This window comes from Sphaeramia orbicularis, chromosome 22 (genome assembly GCF_902148855.1).
Source record: "Sphaeramia orbicularis chromosome 22, fSphaOr1.1, whole genome shotgun sequence".
Lineage (NCBI taxonomy): Eukaryota > Metazoa > Chordata > Actinopteri > Kurtiformes > Apogonidae > Sphaeramia > Sphaeramia orbicularis.
In genome coordinates this window covers 26,022,224-26,043,272 of record NC_043978.1, presented here as the reverse complement: position 1 = coordinate 26,043,272, position 21,049 = coordinate 26,022,224, and the positions used below count along the sequence as shown (strand labels likewise).

The following is a 21,049-nucleotide window of genomic DNA, read 5'->3' as shown; positions in this document are numbered from 1 at the left end:
AGTGCAATTTTAACAATATTCTGCCTTTATTAAATGTTTTGGGCCTTTGTAGATCTGCTCTGTAATGCATATGTATAAATGATAAGTCGAGGCATAATATTGATAAAATTGTACTTATATTTCTTAACAAATTTCATTTTTTTCAGGTTATTCACATCCTTTTTGTTTGGATAGTTTGTAAATGTCAATATTGGCACAATTGAATGCCATTATTTATTGGCTATCATGCTATTATTGTACTGGTCCGGCCCACTTCAGATTAAATTGGGCTGAATGTGGCCTCCGGAAGAAAATGAGTTTGACACCCCTGTTTTACATGATTACCTCCGCCAAGGAGGTTATGTTTTTGCCAGGGTTTGTTACCTCCGCCAAGGAGGTTATGTTTTTGCCAGGGTTTGTTTGTTTTGTTTGTTTGTTTGTTTGTTTGTTTGTTTGTTTGATTGTCTGTCTGTCTGTTTGTCTGTCCGTTAGTGTGCAACATAACTCAAAAAGTTATGGACAGATTTTGATGAAATTTTCAGGGTTTGTTGGAAATGGGATAAGGAAGACATGATTAAATTTTGGTGGTGATCGGGGGTGGGGGGGCCCACGGGGGGGCCCATTTCCAACAAACCCTGAAAATTTCATCAAAATCTGTCCATAACTTTTTGAGTTATGTTGCACACTAACGGACAGACAAACAGACAGACAGACAGACAAACAAACAAACAAACAAACAAACCCTGGCAAAAACATAACCTCCCTGGCGTAGGGGGGGCCCACAGGGGGGGGCCACTGATCAGCCTTGGCGGAGGTCTGCGCTCTCCGAGTGCTTCTAGTTATTATATGCTTTGTGTCTTGTTACATTTTTGACATTTTAATTTTGTGTCTTTCACAACATTTTCATTTTGTTGCTTCTTTTACTTTAATTTCAGTTTAATGGTGTTGCTGTCTGGTTTTACTCTTCGTTTGTCTTGTTTTTATGTTTTTCTGTACTGTGTATCTGTGTGAATGTTGTGTGATCAAAGCCTCTGTATTCTATGCTATGTATACATTTTCTTGGTTGCATGTGTAAAGTCTGTCTTGTACAATTTGTTGGATGAATGCTGATCAAAATCATCACTCCACTTATATTTATTAATATATTGTTTCTGTTGCACAAAACATTTATAGCCCCCTTATTATTATTAGATAATCCAAACGTCTGGATTCACAGATATCACCCTGTCCATCCTCTATGACTCTTTCTGAGGTTTCTAGAATTTTTTCCATAAACAGGTTTTTATCCTCAGTCAAAGTTGAGGATCTAAGGGTAGAGAGAATTGTATATCATACAGATTGTAAAGCCCTTTTAGGTAAATATCTGAATAAAACTGAAGTGAGTACAGTTTTACTGTTACATCTCTTATCTCTTCCCCACATTTCACATAGCTTTGGTGAGGCCAATATTTATGTACATGCACATTCTACTTTGATAATGAAAATTCAACCAGTTTAATGAGGAAAAATGATTTTTAAAAAAGTACCACACAAATATGTCAATAATAATTATTTTTTAATTCAATTCTTTATTTATATAAACATTTATATAAATATGAAATTTCTTGTTTTTCTCTTTATATTTTTCAGTTTCACTCATGTGGTTTGCTTGTTGTATGCTGACTGCTGTTAATTGTGATATTTCTTTCTTATTTCTTATCTTATCTTAAATTAGCTTAACCTTAAACTTCTACAGTAGTGAAAAGAAACATACACATTAATGCAGGAGTACAATAATTGAGACACAATATAAACTAGTAAAACACTGACAGGAACCATTTTACTTTTTGTTGATAATACTCACATACTTTTAAGGTTTTTAATCCATTACTTTTTTTTCCCACAGTTGTAGCCTTCCTCTACCGCTGAGAAAAAAAAATTACTTTAAATACAGACGTTTAAAAGTCGTATTAAAGATGTAGAACTACGAAACAACTCGAAATAGTGAGCTATATTTGACTTGAATGCATTTTTTTTAAACATTACATTGACCTAGCTTACGTCGTTAAACAGCCGCTGCCGTCAGTCACGTGACCCAACGTACGTGCCCTGCGTCGAGGCGCAGGTGCACTCATCCCGGAAGTCCGATGCTCAGTGTTCAAAATATGGTTACTTCAACACTGTAATGCCAGAAAAGCGTAAAAACGAGCGATAAATGCTGTATATCGAACCTAATATTATCGACAACATGAAGTATCTTGTATTTGAGTGTGTGGCTCCTGCTGTTATTTCGTAAATAACCCCTGAAGACCGACAGGATGGATAAAAGTACACTGTACAGCGGGGGCTCGTACACGGTGAGACAGCAGCTAAACTTTACTTTTCTTTGTTTTATTGTGGTAGAAGTTGAAAAATATTACGTTATATTTTGTGTGGAGTCTTTATCTTTTCTCTCCCAGTTGTTGATCTTGTAACAAAGCTTTGAAATTTTACTTGTGATAGCAAACAAAAATACCAAAACACCCCCGAGTTCTGACTTGGGCTACATTAAAGTCACAGATACTTAATGATCTCGTTGTTGTAGAAATGAGAATACATCATTGTTTCCATTATGTTTGACCTACTACTTTCCTAACCACTAAATTTTACTGAATGCCTGTTCTTTCCCCTCATTCAGGATAATCTCATCGGGACTTTGCTTGCTATTTTTGGAAACGTTCTCGTCAGCATATCCTTGAATATTCAGGTACAGACCTCCTCCCTCCTCAAAGATTCCTCTTTGTCTGTCAGGGTGTGTTGTGTTATCTTAGAGTATAATGCTAAAAACATTCATTGTAGTTAAAATGACTGTGAATAGTTAATGGAACTCTTTTGTTTCTCTAGTCCTGTACTTTCCTATGTCATCACTTTTCACATAGTATGACGTCATTTTAGTCTAATATTCCTTTGCACGTTAGAAAAAATAATATCCTTGGTGTTTATGGCTGTGAAACTTATCAGACATGACTACTAGAGCTCACATGTCCTTTATAAAGGCAAATACTGAAACCAAACTACTAAAAAAATATATATATACAATTCCAGGAAACCTGTATTGTCCTTTATTTTTGCCACCAGTTTACCTCCAAACACTATAAAATAATAATACTTGTCATAAAATTCCTACATGTACATATAAATACTAGAGCTGCAACCAATTAATCGACTCATAGTGATCCAAAAAAAGTCATTCAGCAACAATTCTCCTGAATCAAAGCTTTGTTCCCTTCATTTATCTGCTGTTAAACATTGGTTCCACTGTTGTGTTTCACATGGACGCTTATTGTGACGCACAAAGAAGCTTCAGTTCAGGAAAACTGCAATAGAATATTTCCCTTCAATCAATTCGAGTCGATTAATCGAATCGTGAAGTTTTGCATTTGCTTCAAGCACCTCATCAATTGCAGCTCTAATAAATACATCAATCAAAACACTATAAACAACACACAAACACAAAGAAAAATAACAAACCAAAAAATATTTGAGTTTTAAGAAAAATTCAACAGTTACATCACACAAATAAATAAATCTCACACGAAGAAAAGAAATATGCCCCTTTCCATAGGTTACATTTCACAAAACAGTACAAATTCATCATTATTTGTGGCTAAACTCTGTGGTGCAGTATGATGTACCATTCCTTTTGCCTTGAGGACATGTATCACCTGATCACTTCTAGTTATTGTCTGGGATCACGCCCACAAAATTCTTTGAAATGCTAAGGAAAGGCTACAGCTGAAATAAGTCTATTTTCTTTGTGCTGCCATTCAGTACTTTCAAGTATTTCATACTCAATTTCGAGTGCTGACAGCTTCTTTCATAGTTTTTTTTCTTTTTTACTCATAGAAATTCAGCCATGTGACACTAGCAGGAACAAAGGACCCCCGTGCCTTCTACCGCACAAAAACCTGGTGGTTCGGATTCGTGCTGACCTGTCTTGGGGAATCAGCCAACTTCACCTCCTACGCTTTCGCCCCACTCTCTCTTGTGGCACCTCTTAATGGAGTGTCTGTCCTGAGTGAGTGCTTTGTCTGGGTTACTTTACACTTGGCTACAATGTGTGTTGATAAATACTGAGTTAAACTGTACACTTGCAAATCTATATTTACACCTATGCTTTTCTTGTACTTTTCAGCAAGCTCAATCTTGGGTTTTATTTTTCTTCGTGAAAAATTGAAGGCAAAGGAATTTGCAAGTAGGTTTCATGACCTTAAGCTGGCATTCACATGCAAATTACAGAACAGCAGCCATTCCATGTGAAGTCTTATTTTGTTTCATGTCTGTTGAACTTAAACACTCACACTTTTATAAAGTATAGACCACATTTTCTTACACATGTAATTCTGTGAAGCCTTATTAATGAAAACTGTTTATTGAGTTGTGTTGTATACTTGTTACACTGAAGCTGAAAAACTTCCAAATCCTCATATTTACTGGGATGCACTGTTATTATTTCAGAACGTTATGGGCTATCCCTCCTGGGCTGTATCCTAACCATCGGCGGAACATACCTCTTTGTGGCGTTTGGACCAAACTCTCATGAAAAACTTAACGCAGAGAACATTGTGAGACACATTGTGGGATGGCATGTTCTCTTGTATATGGTAAGATATCTACTGAAAGTTAGATACTTGGTATATGTTACCCTATTGATTCCTTTACTAAATTGCGTAATGATTTATTAAATGTTTCTTTGTAACAAAGGACAAATGCTTGTGCAATTACAGTACAATAGGGCTCACAAATATGGTTTGAAACTGCAAACATACAGCCCCTTACATTTATGTTCTACCAATGTAACACCCATTTGCACAACAGCACAGTAAATCAACTCAGTGGTTGTTTATTAATTTGATAATGTCTTTCAGGTGGTGTTGGTGGAGTTGTATATGAGCATGTTGTTCCCCTTTGAAAGTTCACTTTGTACCTTTGTACCTTAGCATAATTGCTGGTCCAATTCAGGCAATGAATAACACAAGTGAGTCATGTCAGGTTAAACACAGTTTTTCCTGAATATGTCATCGTGCTGTCATTAGTGTAAGAAGAGAAATAGTTTCTCCCTGAATTACTATGAATAAACAATGTAGCGTTACAAAAAACAAACAAAACAGTATGTTACAAAAGTGTAATATTCAGATTGTGACATCTTATTTACTCACAGTTTGGGAAACTCATAGGAAATGTAGTTAGTAGTAGGTGTCAGAGCCTTCAGGTCAGTACACATGGATCAGAAGGAGGTATAATAGTAATAAAAATAAACCATAATAGGTGGTGCGCTCCCCTGTTCTCTTTTGTTTAGTTATTGCTTCAACTGGAAAATTAGTGGTCCGTAAAAGGAAATCCTGGAAGGGCAGTGTGGACATAATCACTCAGACTTTCTGCATCCATCCTTTTTTTTACATTCTTGAATGACTAAGGCTGTAATTAATGTATGTGATGGACATTTGCCTTTCCAAATAAAAAGATAATAATAAAAAAATAATAAACCATAATTAAATAGTAATCAATAAAGCATTTGTTATAGTTAATGTAAATAAGATAAGTAAATCTAAGTAAGTAGGAGAGTCTAAAAGAATATAATATTTAATAGTAGTTTTTGATTTGTCTTTGGTTAATACTGTAGTCAGTAAAGAAGGCATATCGTTGGGGGTTTGGGGGTTTCCTCTTACTTCCATCCATCATTCATTTTCTGCTGCTTATCCAGGTCCGGGTCATGGGGACAACAGCCTAATCAGGGAAGCCCAGACTTCCCCCTCCTTGGCCACCTCCTCCCACTCTTTCAGGGGGGATGCCAAGCCATTCCTAGTCCAGCTGGGATATGTGATCCCTCCAGCATGTTCTAGGTCTGACCCGGGGTCTCCTCCTGAATGGACCCACAGTTTTTTCCATCAAAAACCCCCCCCCCAAAAAAACCAAATACATGATGTCACATCATTTGGGCCATTATTGTTGCTTTTCTCTGCACAGAAATTAGGACAACTAAGAGGCAATAATAAATAAACAGCAACCAAGATTTGTAACACTGGGTAATGAAGTCCACTGGGAAAAGTCGTTTAATTAGGTTTAATTCCACATTGGTTTTGCATTAGAATGGCTTAAGAGCTGCACTTGAGCCCTATACAGTAGGGAAAGTCCTGATACTATTTAAGACATTAAGTTTGTTTAATTAATAATCTAGTAAAGGCAAATAGGACACAACCAAGTTCTGTAGATGTGCATTTACTTAATAATACGCAAGAGCAACGGAACACAACTCATGAGTGATCTGTACTTGAGACCTTGACACTGTTCTGTCACTTAAACCTACTGCATTCTTATTATTTGGAAATCTATAAAGCATGCTTCAAAATAATAACACAGTGTAAAAAAAAACAGTGTAAAAATGGTCCATTGAGTTTTATAACATGAGCTCAGTTCATCAGGAAGCTGACTCATGTTTGTCTTTTTATTTCCTCTGCCCAATTAAAGCACAATTTATGCCCCTCACACTTTCATTAAACACAGCAAATCTCCCAGGCCTCCTTAACTCATTGTTATTGTTCAGCGCAGATGTTTGTTTCTGGCTGTAAAAATAATTGTGCTATTATTGAATCTGCCAACAACTGCACCGCTTGATTTGATTAATTTGCTGTTTATTGTTTCGCTCTCCTTATTGACAGCTGCTGGAGATCATCACGTTCTGCCTGCTTTTATACTTCTACAAACAGCGAAGTGCTAACTACCTCGTTATTATTCTGCTGCTGGTTGCTCTGCTGGGTGAGTCGCTTGCATTCGAGGCAGTCAATTTCATGTCGTGTATAAAGTCAAGCTATTACCATACTTTATTCAGACAGCGTCAAAGCTAGAGGGTAATAACATTCAGTCTCTTGTTTGTTCTCTGCAAACTGAACTTTTCTCTTTGGTTCTCAGGCTCTGTCACAGTCATTACAGTGAAGGCAGTATCAGGCATGTTGGTTCTCACCATTGAGGGCTCCATGCAGCTTAACTACCCCATCTTCAGTGTCCTGTTTGTGTGCATGGTTGCATCAGCTGTCTTCCAAGCCAGGTAAGAAAGGACTGGAAGGCCCGTCACAATTACTACATATACAGTTATTTTACATATTTTCAGTTCAGTTGTATGAAAAGAGCTGGATGAAATAAACACAAATGTCTTTTTTTTTTTTTAGTAGTAGTTTATTTGGTTAATTACTTTTAACAACAAACAAAAACAACATATCCATTGTTGCATATACAATGTGACCAAAAGGGTTTAGGCTGAAGTTCAGACTTATTTTGCCTAACCCTGTTTACAGGTAACACAATGTTTCCACATGAAAACAAACAAACAAACAAAATTTCAATGTAATTATTGCTAAACATAGAACAGAAGAGATTACATATTTAATTTAATTCAGGTAAATCATGTCCTTATCTCAACTCCATTGATCCCAGTCTTTTACACAAGTATTTTCTTTAGTTAATCCTGAGCTCTATATTTTTTAATAATAGTTAGTTGGTACATCTTTTGTAAAAGTTTTAATTGTTTTAGACTGTTTTAATCGATCTTCCAGGCTATTCCAAAGATTAACCCCTCTAATGGAAATTCATCTGCTTTTTTATTTGTTCTTGCCTTAGCTTTTCTGGTTCCTCTGAGGCTATACTGACTTTTCATCTAAAGGAGTTCCACTTCCTTTGGTGTCTGCCATTATCAGTAATTTATGTGTGTGTTTCACTTATGTGAAGTCAACCCTGTGCAGATTGGTTTACCAAGCCTAAAGGGCAAACAGAAATGTCTATTTGTGTTCTGGCGTTCATCGCCAATTAATGGCTCTTCCTCTTTCTTCTGTATAAATAAACTATTGGTAGGTTCATAGGAGGAAAGTTTCATTTCAAGGAAGTAAGGTGTACTGGGAAATTAATCTTTTTCTAGATAGTTATTACTGAGTTAAGGCTCCCACAGAGTTGGGCGTACTGTGAGTGGTGCCGACTCCACACACACTGTCCACTGTCCATGTTTGAGGTTTCATAGTTGAGCATACCAATTTCCTACCAACTGAGCAGTCTATTGTGTGACACCGAGTCTGTGGAGTCCACACGGTCGTAAAAATTGAGCTTTGCACGGACATGTCTGGCGGATGTCCACTTTGGGTATGCCTCAAATACGCATGGACATCCATGGAGTCTAGTACACCCGACTCTGTGGGAGCCTTCAGACCTGGCCAGTTACAAGCTAAAAAAGGGTTTGCATACTATTTCATCAGAGGAACAAAATAGCTTTCCTCATTTTAACTGATAAAACTTACCCAACTTAAACTTCATAAAAAGATTCTTGCATATTCATGTGGTTTCATAAAATTTGTCTTGACTTGTAGTTTTGAGCTGGGAATCGATCTTTAACTCTATTTCTAAGCTCAAACTCTTTTTCTACCACAATATTTACAGTCACTCATCTCTTTTAAATACCGTCCTCCACTTCTCTATAGTGGCAAAACAGTGAAACACTAGCTACTGTTAGCTCAAGCTAATATCAACCAACAAACACTCCAACACAAACATTGAACAAGGACTTCCATATGAACTGAACATGTTGGCTTTTTATGAGTTTAATTTACAATAGGTTGGTTTCAAGTTTCAGTAACTAGACTTTTGTTCTAGTTTTAAGGAATCTGGCCAAGTAAAATGTCTTTACCCCATTAGTAGATCTTTTTTTTTTAGTTAATACACAACAATTTGGATTTGTAGGAGAAAAGATACTCTAATATTGGGGATCAAAATGTTGCTTTGTTCAGGGGAGTTTTATTCAAATGTATTCATTGTCTTACTTCTTCAACTTCTCTGTCTGCCAGAGTGATGTTTTGGTGGGGTTATATACAGTTACAGCAATTATAAATGCTATATTCAGACCAAGTTACACTTTAAAGTTATAAAGAATAAACATAAGAAGTGTCTTATACTCTAGTAATTAACTTCTGCATGTATAGTTTAGAATATTTGTTCTTGTATGGCTGTTTTTGCAGCGCTGTGGAATAGAATGACGAGTTGTTATTTGCCTTTATTAACAGCTGGAGTCAAATAACTTAATAGTGTCAACAGATACATGGACACAAACACATACATTTTAATAATACAACAAAGGTGTGGATCATGTATGGCTTACTATGATGTCGGAATAGTTTTTAACATTAACACTGTGCTGCAGCAATGGGTGAGTAATAACAATGTAGTAGTGTTTAAAGCTTCTCGTTTCTAATCAACTCTCCTTGTGTTTTTTTTAGATTTCTGTCCCAGGCCTGTAAGCTCCATGACTCGTCTCTGATTGCCAGTGTCAACTACATCCTGTCTACCATATTTGCTCTGGTAGCAGGTGAGTGGTTGTTTCTCATTAGTCAGCAGATTTTGTGCAGTTTGCTGCTCAGTGCCTATTTTGATAAGTGTTAGACTGTGACCGAGGTGTTACTGTACAGCAGAGTAAAAGAAACAGGCAGATGACAGTTTGTGCAGCAGAAGTAAAGCAGTGGTTTGAAACTCTGCTCCTCCAGTTTCCTTAACACTGTTGGGTCCACACATACGCTTCAGGTTTCATCAAAATCATCACAAGCCTTATCCATGTGTGCTTCCTTTTAGTCCCTGTAGAGTCGTAAAAACAGATTTCTAAGATGTTTTTTCTGTTTGAATTTCAGGAGCAGTGTTTTATGAAGAGTTCAAGAATGAAGACGTTCTCCACATTTGTATGTTTTTGTTGGGGTAAGTGATCATGGGTTATATTTTATGAAACAAACACCTGCACTTGTTCATTAAATGCATCATAAATAGTGCATATGGGTGAATCAGGACAGGAAATGGTTATTAGTATTTGGAGCAGACTGAGCTTGTCATGATCTTTGACTAGGATGAATCTAATTATTTTCTTGAATATTATTCTTTACAAAAGGATCCTTCAAACCATTTCATTAAAAAAATACAGCACAGTCAAAATCTTGTTCAACCAACAGTAGTTTTTAAATGGCTATTTTATCAGTGTTGTTACACAAATAGTGCACTAACCTGTGGGGTTGTAGCGTTAATGTTGCTCACATACAGGGTGGGGAAGCAAAATTTACAAAATTTTGAGGCAGGGATTGAAAGACAGTGTATGACCAATTAGTTTATTGAAAGTCATGAGAATTTATTTGTCACAAGAAAATTGACATAATAGAAAATGTTTTTATTCTATGTGTCCTCCTTCTTTCTCAATAACTGCCTTCACACGCTTCCTGAAACTTGCGCAGGTGTTCCTCAAATATTGGGGTGACAACTTCTCCCATTCTTCTTTAATAGTATCTTCCAGACTTTCTCGTAATAGTTTTGCTCATAGTCATTCTCTTCTTTCCATTATAAACAGTCTTTATGGACACTCCAACTATTTTTGAAATCTCCTTTGGTGTGACGAGTGCATTCAGCAAATCACACACTCTTTGACGTTTGCTTTCCTGATTACTCATATGGGCAAAAGTTTCTGAAAAAGTATGGATAATAGTGTTAGGTATGATTATGACATCAATATATGTTTGGTTTCAAAACAATTGACGTAGTGCCTGCTGAGAAAAAACAACTAAATGTTCATTGTAAATTTTGCTTCCCCACCCTGTAGGTCACAAGGCTAGTGAGTTTATTTCAGTCTGTTTGTAGAAAAGTTCAGTCTCTGTCTGTAATTCGTGTAATGCATTTGCTCTGTTTCCACCGCTCAGGTTCCTGCACAGACATTCGGCTCATCAGTCATCAGAGTCTGTACACTTTGTCCTTATTGACTGTAACTGATTACATTTGTGATTGTGCTCTGTACAGATCTGCAATCTGCTTCATGGGAGGATTCCTCATCACCAAAAACAGGAAAAGGTCCAAGGCCTTTGAGCCGTATGTCACTATGGATATGAGTAAAGGTTTGTATAAATTCTACACAGCAAAACAAACATCTACTCTGACATAATCCCAAAGATATAATATCTAATAATATAAGATACTTTTTATACTCATGTTGTAGTCTGAATAAATTGGGAAATACTAAATTTTCCTTCTATGCGCTGCAGTACAGTAACAATAACCTCTTCTGGAAGCTTGAATGAATGGTAAATTTATGTGACCAGTAGTAGGAATGTTGTGGGGAGGAAAAGTAACACCACCAGGCCTTTGATCAGTGTCAGAAAGTGACCAGATGGCATGAGAACAGTTATGAAACAAATTTTAGAGTCAAAGAAAGTGACAAAGTAGTAAAAGCTTCAAGCTCTGTTATTGTTTACTCCACTGAACACAGATCTAAATGAAAAGAATGGAGTTTAATTAAGAGCCTTATGAAGATATAAAGTTATTATTGTACCCCCACCTGTTCCAGAGGGCCATATGAATGAGGCAAGGGCGTATCCAGGTACTTCTGCGGTTTATTTTCTTTGTACCTTAGTTAACATACCATCGTGGAAAAAATTATTAGACCATCAAAAGTCATCAAAAACAATGGTTATGCAATCCAGTACTAACTCCTGTGTGTATCATGTGACTAAAACAGACAGAAAAGAAAACATGGAATGCCTAAAAGCACTGTTTTTGTCAGTACAATGCCATAGATATTGATGTAAGAACTGAAGTGATTTTGGTTATTATCAAGAAAACATGGAAAATGGATAGATATTAGCTCTGAAATTAAACTGTTATGATTATTATTTTTGTTATTATTTATTATATTTGTCCAAACAAATATACCTTTAGTTGTACCAGGCATTAAAATGAACAAGAAATTGAAGAAATCAAGGGTGGTCGAATAATTTTTTTCCGCGACTGTTAGACACTGCAACAAGACATGTCATTCACTTGGATTTATCAGAAAACTAGATTGTTTTTTACTCTGTCACCATCAGGGGGCAGCCATCTTGAAACTACTGTTGACTTGCTCACCAGTAGGAGTCACTGGAGTAAACACATGATTATTGACATCGCTGTAGGTCATACACTCACATTATACAGTTTTGGAAAAAATTATTAGACCACCCTTGTTTTCTTCAATTTCTTCATCTTAATGCCTGGTACAACTAAAGGTAAATTTATTTGGACAAATATAATAATAACAACAAAAAATATCACGTAGTAGTTTAATTTCAGAGCTGATATCTATCCATTTTCCATGTTTTCTTGATAATAACCAAAATCACTTCAGTTCTTACATCAATATATATGGCATTGTACTGACAAAAACAGTGCTTTTAGGCATTCCATGTTTTCGTTTCTGTCTATTTTAGTCACATGACACACACAGGAGTTAGTACTTGATTACATAACCACTGTTTTTGATGACTTTTGATGGTCTAATAATTTTTTTCCGTGACTGTATTCAAGTCAGCAGTCAATGTTACACCTGTTGTGGATCACAAATTACGTGGTATATTTGCATAATCATCACAAAAAAAGAAAGAAAATCAATTAAAATAGGAGTACCTGCAATCATATTCGCTGTACACAACATAAACTCAGTGCACTACAGAAATTGTATGCAACCTTTTGTTATTAATTATGGTTTGACTACATTTATTGCACTGCAGAAATAAATATGTTAATTGCTTACCTAAAAACCGGATAACAATACAATAAAAACCTAATATTATTGAGTAGCGTTAAGGTTTTACAACATTGAGACATACATTAAAAATAATAGTATTAATATCTATATAAAGTTAATCAAATATATAGTTCGGTTAACAACTACCTAGGTATTTTTAAGTTTCTATGTATGTATGTCAGATATAAATAAATACCTCACAACTGTAATGTGTAGCTTTATTAAAAGTCATGTTTTTTTAAATGTGCAAAATTATTTATTTGTTATTTATTTAAGTATTCAAAACAGTATAAAACAGTAAAATGAGCACATTACTATTACTATTTTCTTACTTTTTCATTTTCCACATTAAAGTCAGTATTATATCCTTTTAATTTTTCTACTGATACACTTATATATAATTTTCTTTCATCTTAATATTTCTTAAACTAACATTAGCCTATTTCATTTTAGTCACATGATACACAAAGGAGTTAGTACATGGTTGCATAACCATTATTTTTGATGACTTTTGATGGACTAATAATTTTTCTGCGACTGTCATTATAACCTGTTCATAATGTTACAGCAATACTACATTAAATATGATCATAGTTAAAGCGGTGCAGATTATCTAAAGGAAGTGGATGCTGTTTGATCACACGACATCCTGTCATTCACCTGTTTATGTGAAGTTAAATAAATGCAACTTGTGGTGGAGCTGAACGCAAAAGTTCTACGAGAAATCTGAAGTGAACGATGACAACAGGAAAAAATGAACAGATCCACGACTTCCCCCTGCTGTTGTTAGTTTGGAATATCAATACTACATACTCATTTCATCTTGTCTAAATCCCCTCTCTTGTGTTATCAGGTGTCCCAACCATTCATGACAAGGGCTCGGTGGTTCAGCCCGACTACAACGGTTCCTTCTCCTATGGTGCTCTGGTCAACAACGACGGAGTGGCTCCTGCTGCTCTTCCTGCGAACCTCCAACACCAGGCGGTCAACTCCATGTCACCAGATGCTTCTCACAGGTCGCTAGACATGAAGGAAGATTAAAACACAACCATCTAAGGACCTTATGGATTGAACATCAACATGAATGTGTCCCGTGGGTCTTCAACATGTTCTTCTTTACACACATGCATTATTTTTAAAATCTTTTAACCAAACAGGACGTTCTTTTTTGGGACGTCAGCACCATGCTTCTGTCCAAAAGCAAACAGAAGTACCTTAAATCTGCAGGATCTTCCATTTTGATGAGGAACTGACTTTTACGACTGTTAAACTGTTTTTTTTTTCCTTCATCTTTCCAGTTATGGGAACATGGAAAATATATAATCACGTGTTCTTCCATTAGTATTCTATTCCAGGTTTTTTATGAGCTGCAGAAAACTTGCCAAGGAACGTTTTGTCTGTGCAGCTCTTTTAAATAACTGCCTCTAACTCCATTTTCTTCTGCCTTTTCACTCTCACACTCCTCTTTTTTTTTCTGATGTAACCAAACCATAAGCACAGTTGTTTTAATTTATTGTATTTATTAATTCGTCTTACTGTAAATGTGCCTTGAAATGTAGCTTTACACTGTCTAAATTACTCTAGGGCTGTATTTAACCCAGGTAGGTAAGTCACTGTCGGTAGAAGATCTTAGAATAGTATAGCTGTTGTAATGTCTGTCTGATTTAACATGAACTTATAAGGTGTTTGAAGTACATCGCAGACAACTGACAAATACCCGGTACAATTATGAAGTACTTCAGTGTACTTATTAAGCTGTTGGCCTCAACAGTGTTTGAGTCGCAAAGAACTGAAATCATGTTTACTCATGTTCTTGTAACCCTTTTACTCTGATGTCAAATTAATAAATAAACCAAAATACGTTAATGTGAGTAAATGTCTATTGATGCATAAGATAATACAGAGGCTCTAATATTTAGGCTTGACATCCTTATCAGTGAATATTTGATATTGTTTATTCAAAGATAGTGTGATGGACAGCTGAAAGGCTTTAAAATATTAATTGTTTTTTGTATTTATGGTGAAGATGGTGAAGATTTCCTTGTTAATGGAAGTTAAATAGCAACAGAAACAAAAAAAATTGGTACCAGGCACAACAAACCCCTCCCCTCGCACATATTGTAGCTTATTTTGGCATCGATCCAGCTGATGTCATCATGTCTATGCATGTGCTGATGTCAGCTTATCAATCAGCTCAATATATGTGCCAAGTCTTAAGTAAATTGAAACAAAATTGATGTTTTTATAGACGTGAAATTTCGCCCATTGTCCTACTATAATGGACGTTTCTGTGTCCGGCGCGTGTGTGTCCGATCGATGTCCTGATGTTGCAGCGCAGGAGGGCGTACGGGTGCAATGCTGCTGTTGCACCATGGGAGGGCACTATCATACAATAACACCACGGGTACAATGCCGCAAGTAAGTAAATAAGAGAAGAAAAAAGATTTTAAAAATTAATTGAAAAAATTTAACTTTGAACCACTTTTCCCAAAATGTAATCACATCTATTCTGGGTCACTGGCAATCTGTAAACCAAATTTGGTATGAATTCAACCCATAGTTTTGCTGCAACAGACGTGAAATTTCGCCCTTGTAAGTAAATGGGGAAAAAAAAAAAGTTTAAAAAAATTCATAAAAATTTAAACTTTGAAGTATTTTTCCCAAAATATAATGACATCTATTCTGGGTCACTGGCAATCTATAACCCCAATTTGGTATGAATTCAACCAATATTTTTGCTGCTAGAGACATTTGAACTTTTGCCCTTATAAGTGAATGGGGGAAAAAAAAAAAAAGTTTTAAAAAATTCATAAAAAATGAAACTTTGACCTACTGTTCCCAAAATGTAATGAGATCTGTTCTGGGTCACTGGCAATCTATAAACCTAATTTGGTATGAATTGAACCAATAGTTTTGCTGCTACAGTGTTAACAAACAAGCAAACAAAGCGAACCAAAAACAATACCCCTAGCCTCCCCTTCAGGGAGCAGGGTAATAAAAATGCAAATTAACATCAGGATCAACTTCAGCTTTCCACCAAAATGTCATCTTAAATTTTGTATCGGCCATGAGTTTTGCATTGGGTGCATCTCTATAAAATAACCTCCCAAGTGAAATAACTATGGTGGGTTATGGGGATAAAATACATATAATTAACCATAGTTTCAGGTTGTAATTGTCATGACACCTGCTCCATCGTAGCAAAAGAAACTATTTCATTAAACCATCTCTTAAAACAAGGTGGTGATAAAGACTTTCAATTTCAAGTATTAGATTTTTTACTGCAGCCATGCCTGTTTTAAGAGCCTGTTTAAAATAGGAGAAGGGCTGTTATTCTGCCCAGAGAACCAAATATTACCACATTATAATATGGTTGGAAACTGATTTTGTGTTATTTTGTGAAACATTTAAATATTTCACACCAGAAATTGTGTAATATTGGGCATTATCAAAATAAAATGTGAAAATGAGCCTTCTGCACTATCACAACTATCACATATTGGAGATACTGATAAGAGTATTTTATTAAATAATGTAATCCTGCATAAAATAAGCCATATATTTAATTAACAACAAATGTAAGACAGTTATACTATAACTTTGTGTTCATATGGAGTATTGAGGTGTACAGTTGTATTTCTCTCTTTTAGATGTATGGAATACTGCACTAATAATGCATAAGAACATGGACCAAATGTCTATGAGCCTGATGCAGATACTATAGTTACTGCAGTAAAATTCAAGAAAAACAGGCAGCACAGGAATCCTTGAAAAATTCTTTTGTGCTTTAAAAAAGATCAATAGGCTGAAAAACAGCTTGAGGATGAATCTGTCCATGAGCAGCTCCATTCTGAGTGTAGAAGAAATGAATAAGAGATCAGGGAGAGTAAAAAGGAGATGGAATATCTGCAGGAGGCCCTCCATTTTCAATAAAAAAAAAAAAAAAAAACCTTGTCCCAAGAACTGCAAGATATCTGGAAGAAGGAGAAAAAAGAATGTCTCTAAGCTACATTCAAAATGAAACTGGAAGAAATAAAAGCAGAGAAGGACAGACAGGAATGAGAAGGACAACAGACAAGACATAGAAAAAAAGAAAAGAAAGAAAAGACAACATGACCAAAGAGCTTAGAAAACAACAGGACTGAAGTGTTGGATGATAAAACGTGAAAGGATGAATGTTAAGATGGAAACAAAAAGGAATCTGAGAGGAGATGCAGACTGGAAGGAGGAGGAGGAGGGTGTTTCAGTGTCATTTACAGTAGTTGGAGTTCACCACATCCTAACTGGTTCAGTGGTCACTTATTTTTGCTGGTTCCTCTTTGCACATGTTCAAAACATAAACAGCATCATGAAACTGACTTTATATGATATCTCAGTTTTAACGAATGTTTCTCTATTCATTCACTGTCTATTCATTATATCACTTTGAAAGTTAACCCTAAAACACCCAACTATAGTATCTATTATACATGTCTCCATAACTTTTAGTTGTATCAGTAGTTTGACTTTAGCTTTAAAATAAATAAATAAATAAATAGATAAATAAATAAATACAATACAATACAATACAATACAATAATATCCATGACTTTTAGCTATTTCAGCCATTTAATCATTCACTATCTATAGCTTATTTAACAGCTTTTTATCTGTAACTTTTCAAGTGTGGCCACGTATTTAACAAATAAAAACTAACTAAATGAAAAAAAAAAATCTCTCCATGAATTTTAGCTATTTCAACTTTTTTTCCCCATAACTTTTAGCTTTTAGCTATGTCATACTGTATTTATTTTTACTTTGGCTTTTGTTGAAATTTTAATCATGACTTATTATTATTATTATTATTTTTCCTTTTTTTCTTTTTTTAGTTAGAGAATTTGCAGATGCAAGAAAAATGGCTAGAGTTCTGGACTGTTGAACTTTTGTTGAGATTTAACCCATAAAGACCCAGTGCTACTTTTATGTCACTTCCCAAATGAATTGTTGTCTCTATTTAACCTTTCTTTTTTTCCTTCTTCTTCTTCTTTTTTTTTAAAAATTATTTTAAATTATACGTTTACATAAACATTTACTTAAACATAAGGAACCACAAATATACAATACAAAAAACAAACAAACAAATAATAATAATAATAATAAAAATAATAATAATAATAATAATAATACAACGAACCTACAAACCTATTAAACACAAAAAAGAGAAAAAAACAAAACAAAAAACAAAACAAAACACAACAACACCAAGATAACCCTCCGATATCCAGGTGCGCCTTTTAGGCACACTTTCCACTTTGTTTTAAAAAACTTCATTTTTTTTTTCACAATTTAAATAAGGTTAGAATTCAAAAGCTGTTCATTTTTGCATGATCTTTTAAATTCGGCCCACCAACTAAAATGTGCATGTTGTAAACAAAAGAAAATTACCAGACTAGCATCTGTCTGCCAAGTGTGCCTAAAACGCACTATTTCTTCCATTTGATATGTATGATTAGGGCTGACCTTGATTTACAAAAATAAAATCAAATTAGAACAGAAAAATAAATCAATATATAATATTTAATAGTTTGATTTATAGGTGTGCATTTTCTGCACACTTGGTGACAGATGCTAGTATTTTTGAACATTTGACCTAGCACCAAAAATAATAATGCAAATTAACCAATGTTGGAGTTAATCATTGACATATGCCAGGCTGCAAAAAACAATATGTGATCCACTTTTTATGTAGTATATTGAAAAAAAAATTGTTTTTTTTGTTTTTTTGCATCCAAAAAAAAAAAAAAAAAAAAAAAAAAAGAGGTCTGTTTACATTACAAACATGGCATTTAAAGGGTTAAAAAAAATGTGACAATTATACAGTATTTGGTATTTTTATTTTATTTTTATGGCTCAAGTTGATGAAATAGAAAAAAAGTGTAAAAGAATTAAAAACAAACTGTAGGAATTTTTTTTTTTTTACATTATAGTATTGTTGCAAAGTTCAGGTGTGGTTTCTTGGAATTAAGAGAGAGTAATTCGAATTTCAGAGATTTTGATATGTGTGAGTGGATTAGGGTGAGGGCAGATGTGAAGTCTAAATGAATTGGGATTGTGGGTGTGAAATTATGGAATGGACTTTATGATGCATTTAAATTATCAACTCCTTTGGTGAAGTTTAAAAAAAAAACAACAAAAAAAAGAGTACTTTAAGTTTAAATTCTTCAGAAATATTGAATTGAGATGGTAGATGTGTTTTTGTTGTTGACTTTTTTTTTTTTTTTTTAATTTTTTTTATTTGTTATTATTATGGTGTAAATGCTCGATGCTGTACACATTTAAGTTGACGTAAGCAGTGTATTAGTTGAAAAGGATAGGCAAAAAAAATAAGCTTTTGCTTCTAGCCTATTCCTTTTTTGGTTTTTATGTTTATTACAATTGATGTACTGAGTACAATAACTGATGTAAAACCAAAAATAAATTCATTCATTCATTCATTCATTCATTATTCCACAAGTGTGTGAAAAAGGCACACTTGGTGCTTAGTAAGGGCCTTGTTGGACGGGATACATAATGCTATTTACCCCTCTTTACAATGCATACATGAGTCATTATTCTTCCTGTTTTCACCTGCTTCCTGAAGTCCATTACTTCTCCAGGTAAGATGTGCAACAGGTGGAGCAGCAGTGTAAAGAGCAGGTGACGTTCTGCGCATGCGTCCCCCCACCCCACCCCACCCCACCACCGCCACTTGTCCACAGTGGGTCAGTGTTGGATGACCCTCTGGTGCAGCTCCGTGTTCGTCCTTGTTGTCACATTAAAGCTGTGTTTTCACCCACTGTCTTTCGGTGCCACTTTCTCCTCTTGATCTCCACCAATCTTGACAGGCCGCAGCGCCCTCCCCTCTTTGCATTCTGATTGGTCGACACGGATCCGTCTCGGCTTTTGATTGGCTACACCTGCGGGTCCTGACTCCATACTAGGCTGCATCCGATAGAGTGTCTAATAATCCAGTAATAACAAACAGCGACGCATGTACTCGCAGCATCCCAAACACCAGCATCTTCTCACTGTTTTCGCCAAACAAATCCGGCTGAAAATCCACCTCATTCCGCTTGAAATGGGTTGTTTCGGTGGGTTTTACTGACACTAGTGAGGTGAGTGAGGCAGACATTCATATTAGCTTTTCCACGGATCAGATGGAAACTATAAACATTTGGTGTCTATTAATATCCTCCCTTGTCTGTCTATATGTGCGTGTTTCTGTCACTGTGGAAACTCTGTGGAAATGTCCTTTTTATTACGGCACCAAATAACACAGACTATAAGATTCTTCCTGGGAGAATCTGTTATTATTCTTATGTATTAATATTTCAGGAGGTCTTTGCGTAATATGGGGTTTCCTTAGACTGTACACGCAATGAAAATGTTGATGTCACGATCCTCCACGGCCCCCTGAACGTGTCATTTACATGGCAGTGCACAGGCGTGGATTTATTAGTATTATGGTTATTATTTTTTACACTTATTAAGTCAAATCAGGCTCTACTTATTAATCTGCAACAAACACACGCTGTATTTATTGAGATTTGTTTAATTTTTGGATATTAGTGTTATTAAAAGGTATCCTGTAAATGTTATTTGGCTCATAAACCACTAGATGTCACTCTTCCCCCCCATAATGTTACTATAGGATCTGTGTGTATAGACAAATGCTTATTATGTTCAAGAGGATAATAAATAAAATGCATGTTTTACATCAGGGGTGTCAAACTCATTTTCTTCCTGGGGCCACATTCAGCCCAGTTTAATCTGAAGTGAGCCGGACCAGTAAAATAGAATGATAGCCAGTAAATAATGACAACTCCAAATTGTTTTAGTGCAAAAAATGACATTCAGTTATACCAATATTTACATTTACAAACTATCCAAACAAAAAGGATGCGAATAACCTGAAAAAAAAAAAAAGAAATTTGATAAGATATATAAGTACAATTTTATCAGTATTATGCCTTGATTTATCATTTATACATATGCATTACAGATCAGATCTACAAAGGCACAAAACATTTAGTAACAGGCAAAATATTGTTAAAATTGCACTTCATTTTCTTTAGACGTTTCAGGTTGTTCATATTTGTTCAGGTTATTCACATTTTATTGTTAAAGGAGAGTTTGTTAATGGAAACATTTTCATAATTTAATGTTTTTTACACTAAATCAAAGACAAAAAAAAATGGTGTTGTCATTATTTATAGATTATTATGATACTCTTTTTGAGTTTGATGCCCTAACTTGCACTCTGGGTCAGATTGGAACCTTTGGCGGGCTGGTTTTGGCCCCCGGGCCGCATGTTTGACACCTGTGTTTTACATTATTAATCACATAGAGAGGTTGTTTACTTTATCTATCATGGATTAATTTTTGTCTCCATCATTTTTTTTTAACCAAAATCCAATTACTTAAGCTGTTAAACTAAACTTTTATGTATCCTCCATGTTTTTTTGTTGTTTT

The 21,049-nt window shown here is 35.1% G+C and overlaps 2 protein-coding genes across 5 annotated transcripts in view; both read left to right on the top strand.

Annotated features, from left to right (window-relative positions):
• The first annotated feature begins 2,092 nt into the window (after positions 1-2,092).
• Positions 2,093-14,425, top strand: nipal3 (NIPA like domain containing 3). Of its 3 annotated transcripts, none has more exons than XM_030127552.1 (12): positions 2,093-2,315; positions 2,636-2,704; positions 3,844-4,015; positions 4,133-4,192; positions 4,456-4,601; positions 6,657-6,753; positions 6,907-7,042; positions 9,252-9,340; positions 9,657-9,720; positions 10,801-10,895; positions 13,413-13,607; positions 13,651-14,425. In XM_030127552.1, the coding sequence occupies exons 1-11, from the start codon at positions 2,277-2,279 to the stop codon at positions 13,598-13,600; spliced, it is 1,155 nt and encodes a 384-aa protein (XP_029983412.1). In that variant the 5' UTR covers positions 2,093-2,276; the 3' UTR covers positions 13,601-13,607; positions 13,651-14,425. The 3 variants fall into 3 exon arrangements, with proteins under 3 accessions (XP_029983412.1, XP_029983413.1, XP_029983410.1); XM_030127553.1 differs by having other exon boundaries at positions 13,413-13,610; positions 13,654-14,425; XM_030127550.1 differs by having other exon boundaries at positions 13,413-14,425.
• Positions 14,426-19,522: 5,097 nt separating this feature from the next.
• The window catches only part of rcan3 (regulator of calcineurin 3), a 113,055-nt gene continuing 111,528 nt past the window's right edge, over positions 19,523-21,049 (top strand). The window contains exon 1 of one of the 2 annotated variants that reach the window (XM_030126411.1): positions 19,523-19,692. The gene's annotated coding sequence lies outside the window, so the exon portion shown is untranslated. The remainder of the gene's footprint in view (positions 19,693-21,049) is intronic. The other variant, XM_030126410.1, reaches the window with a different exon arrangement.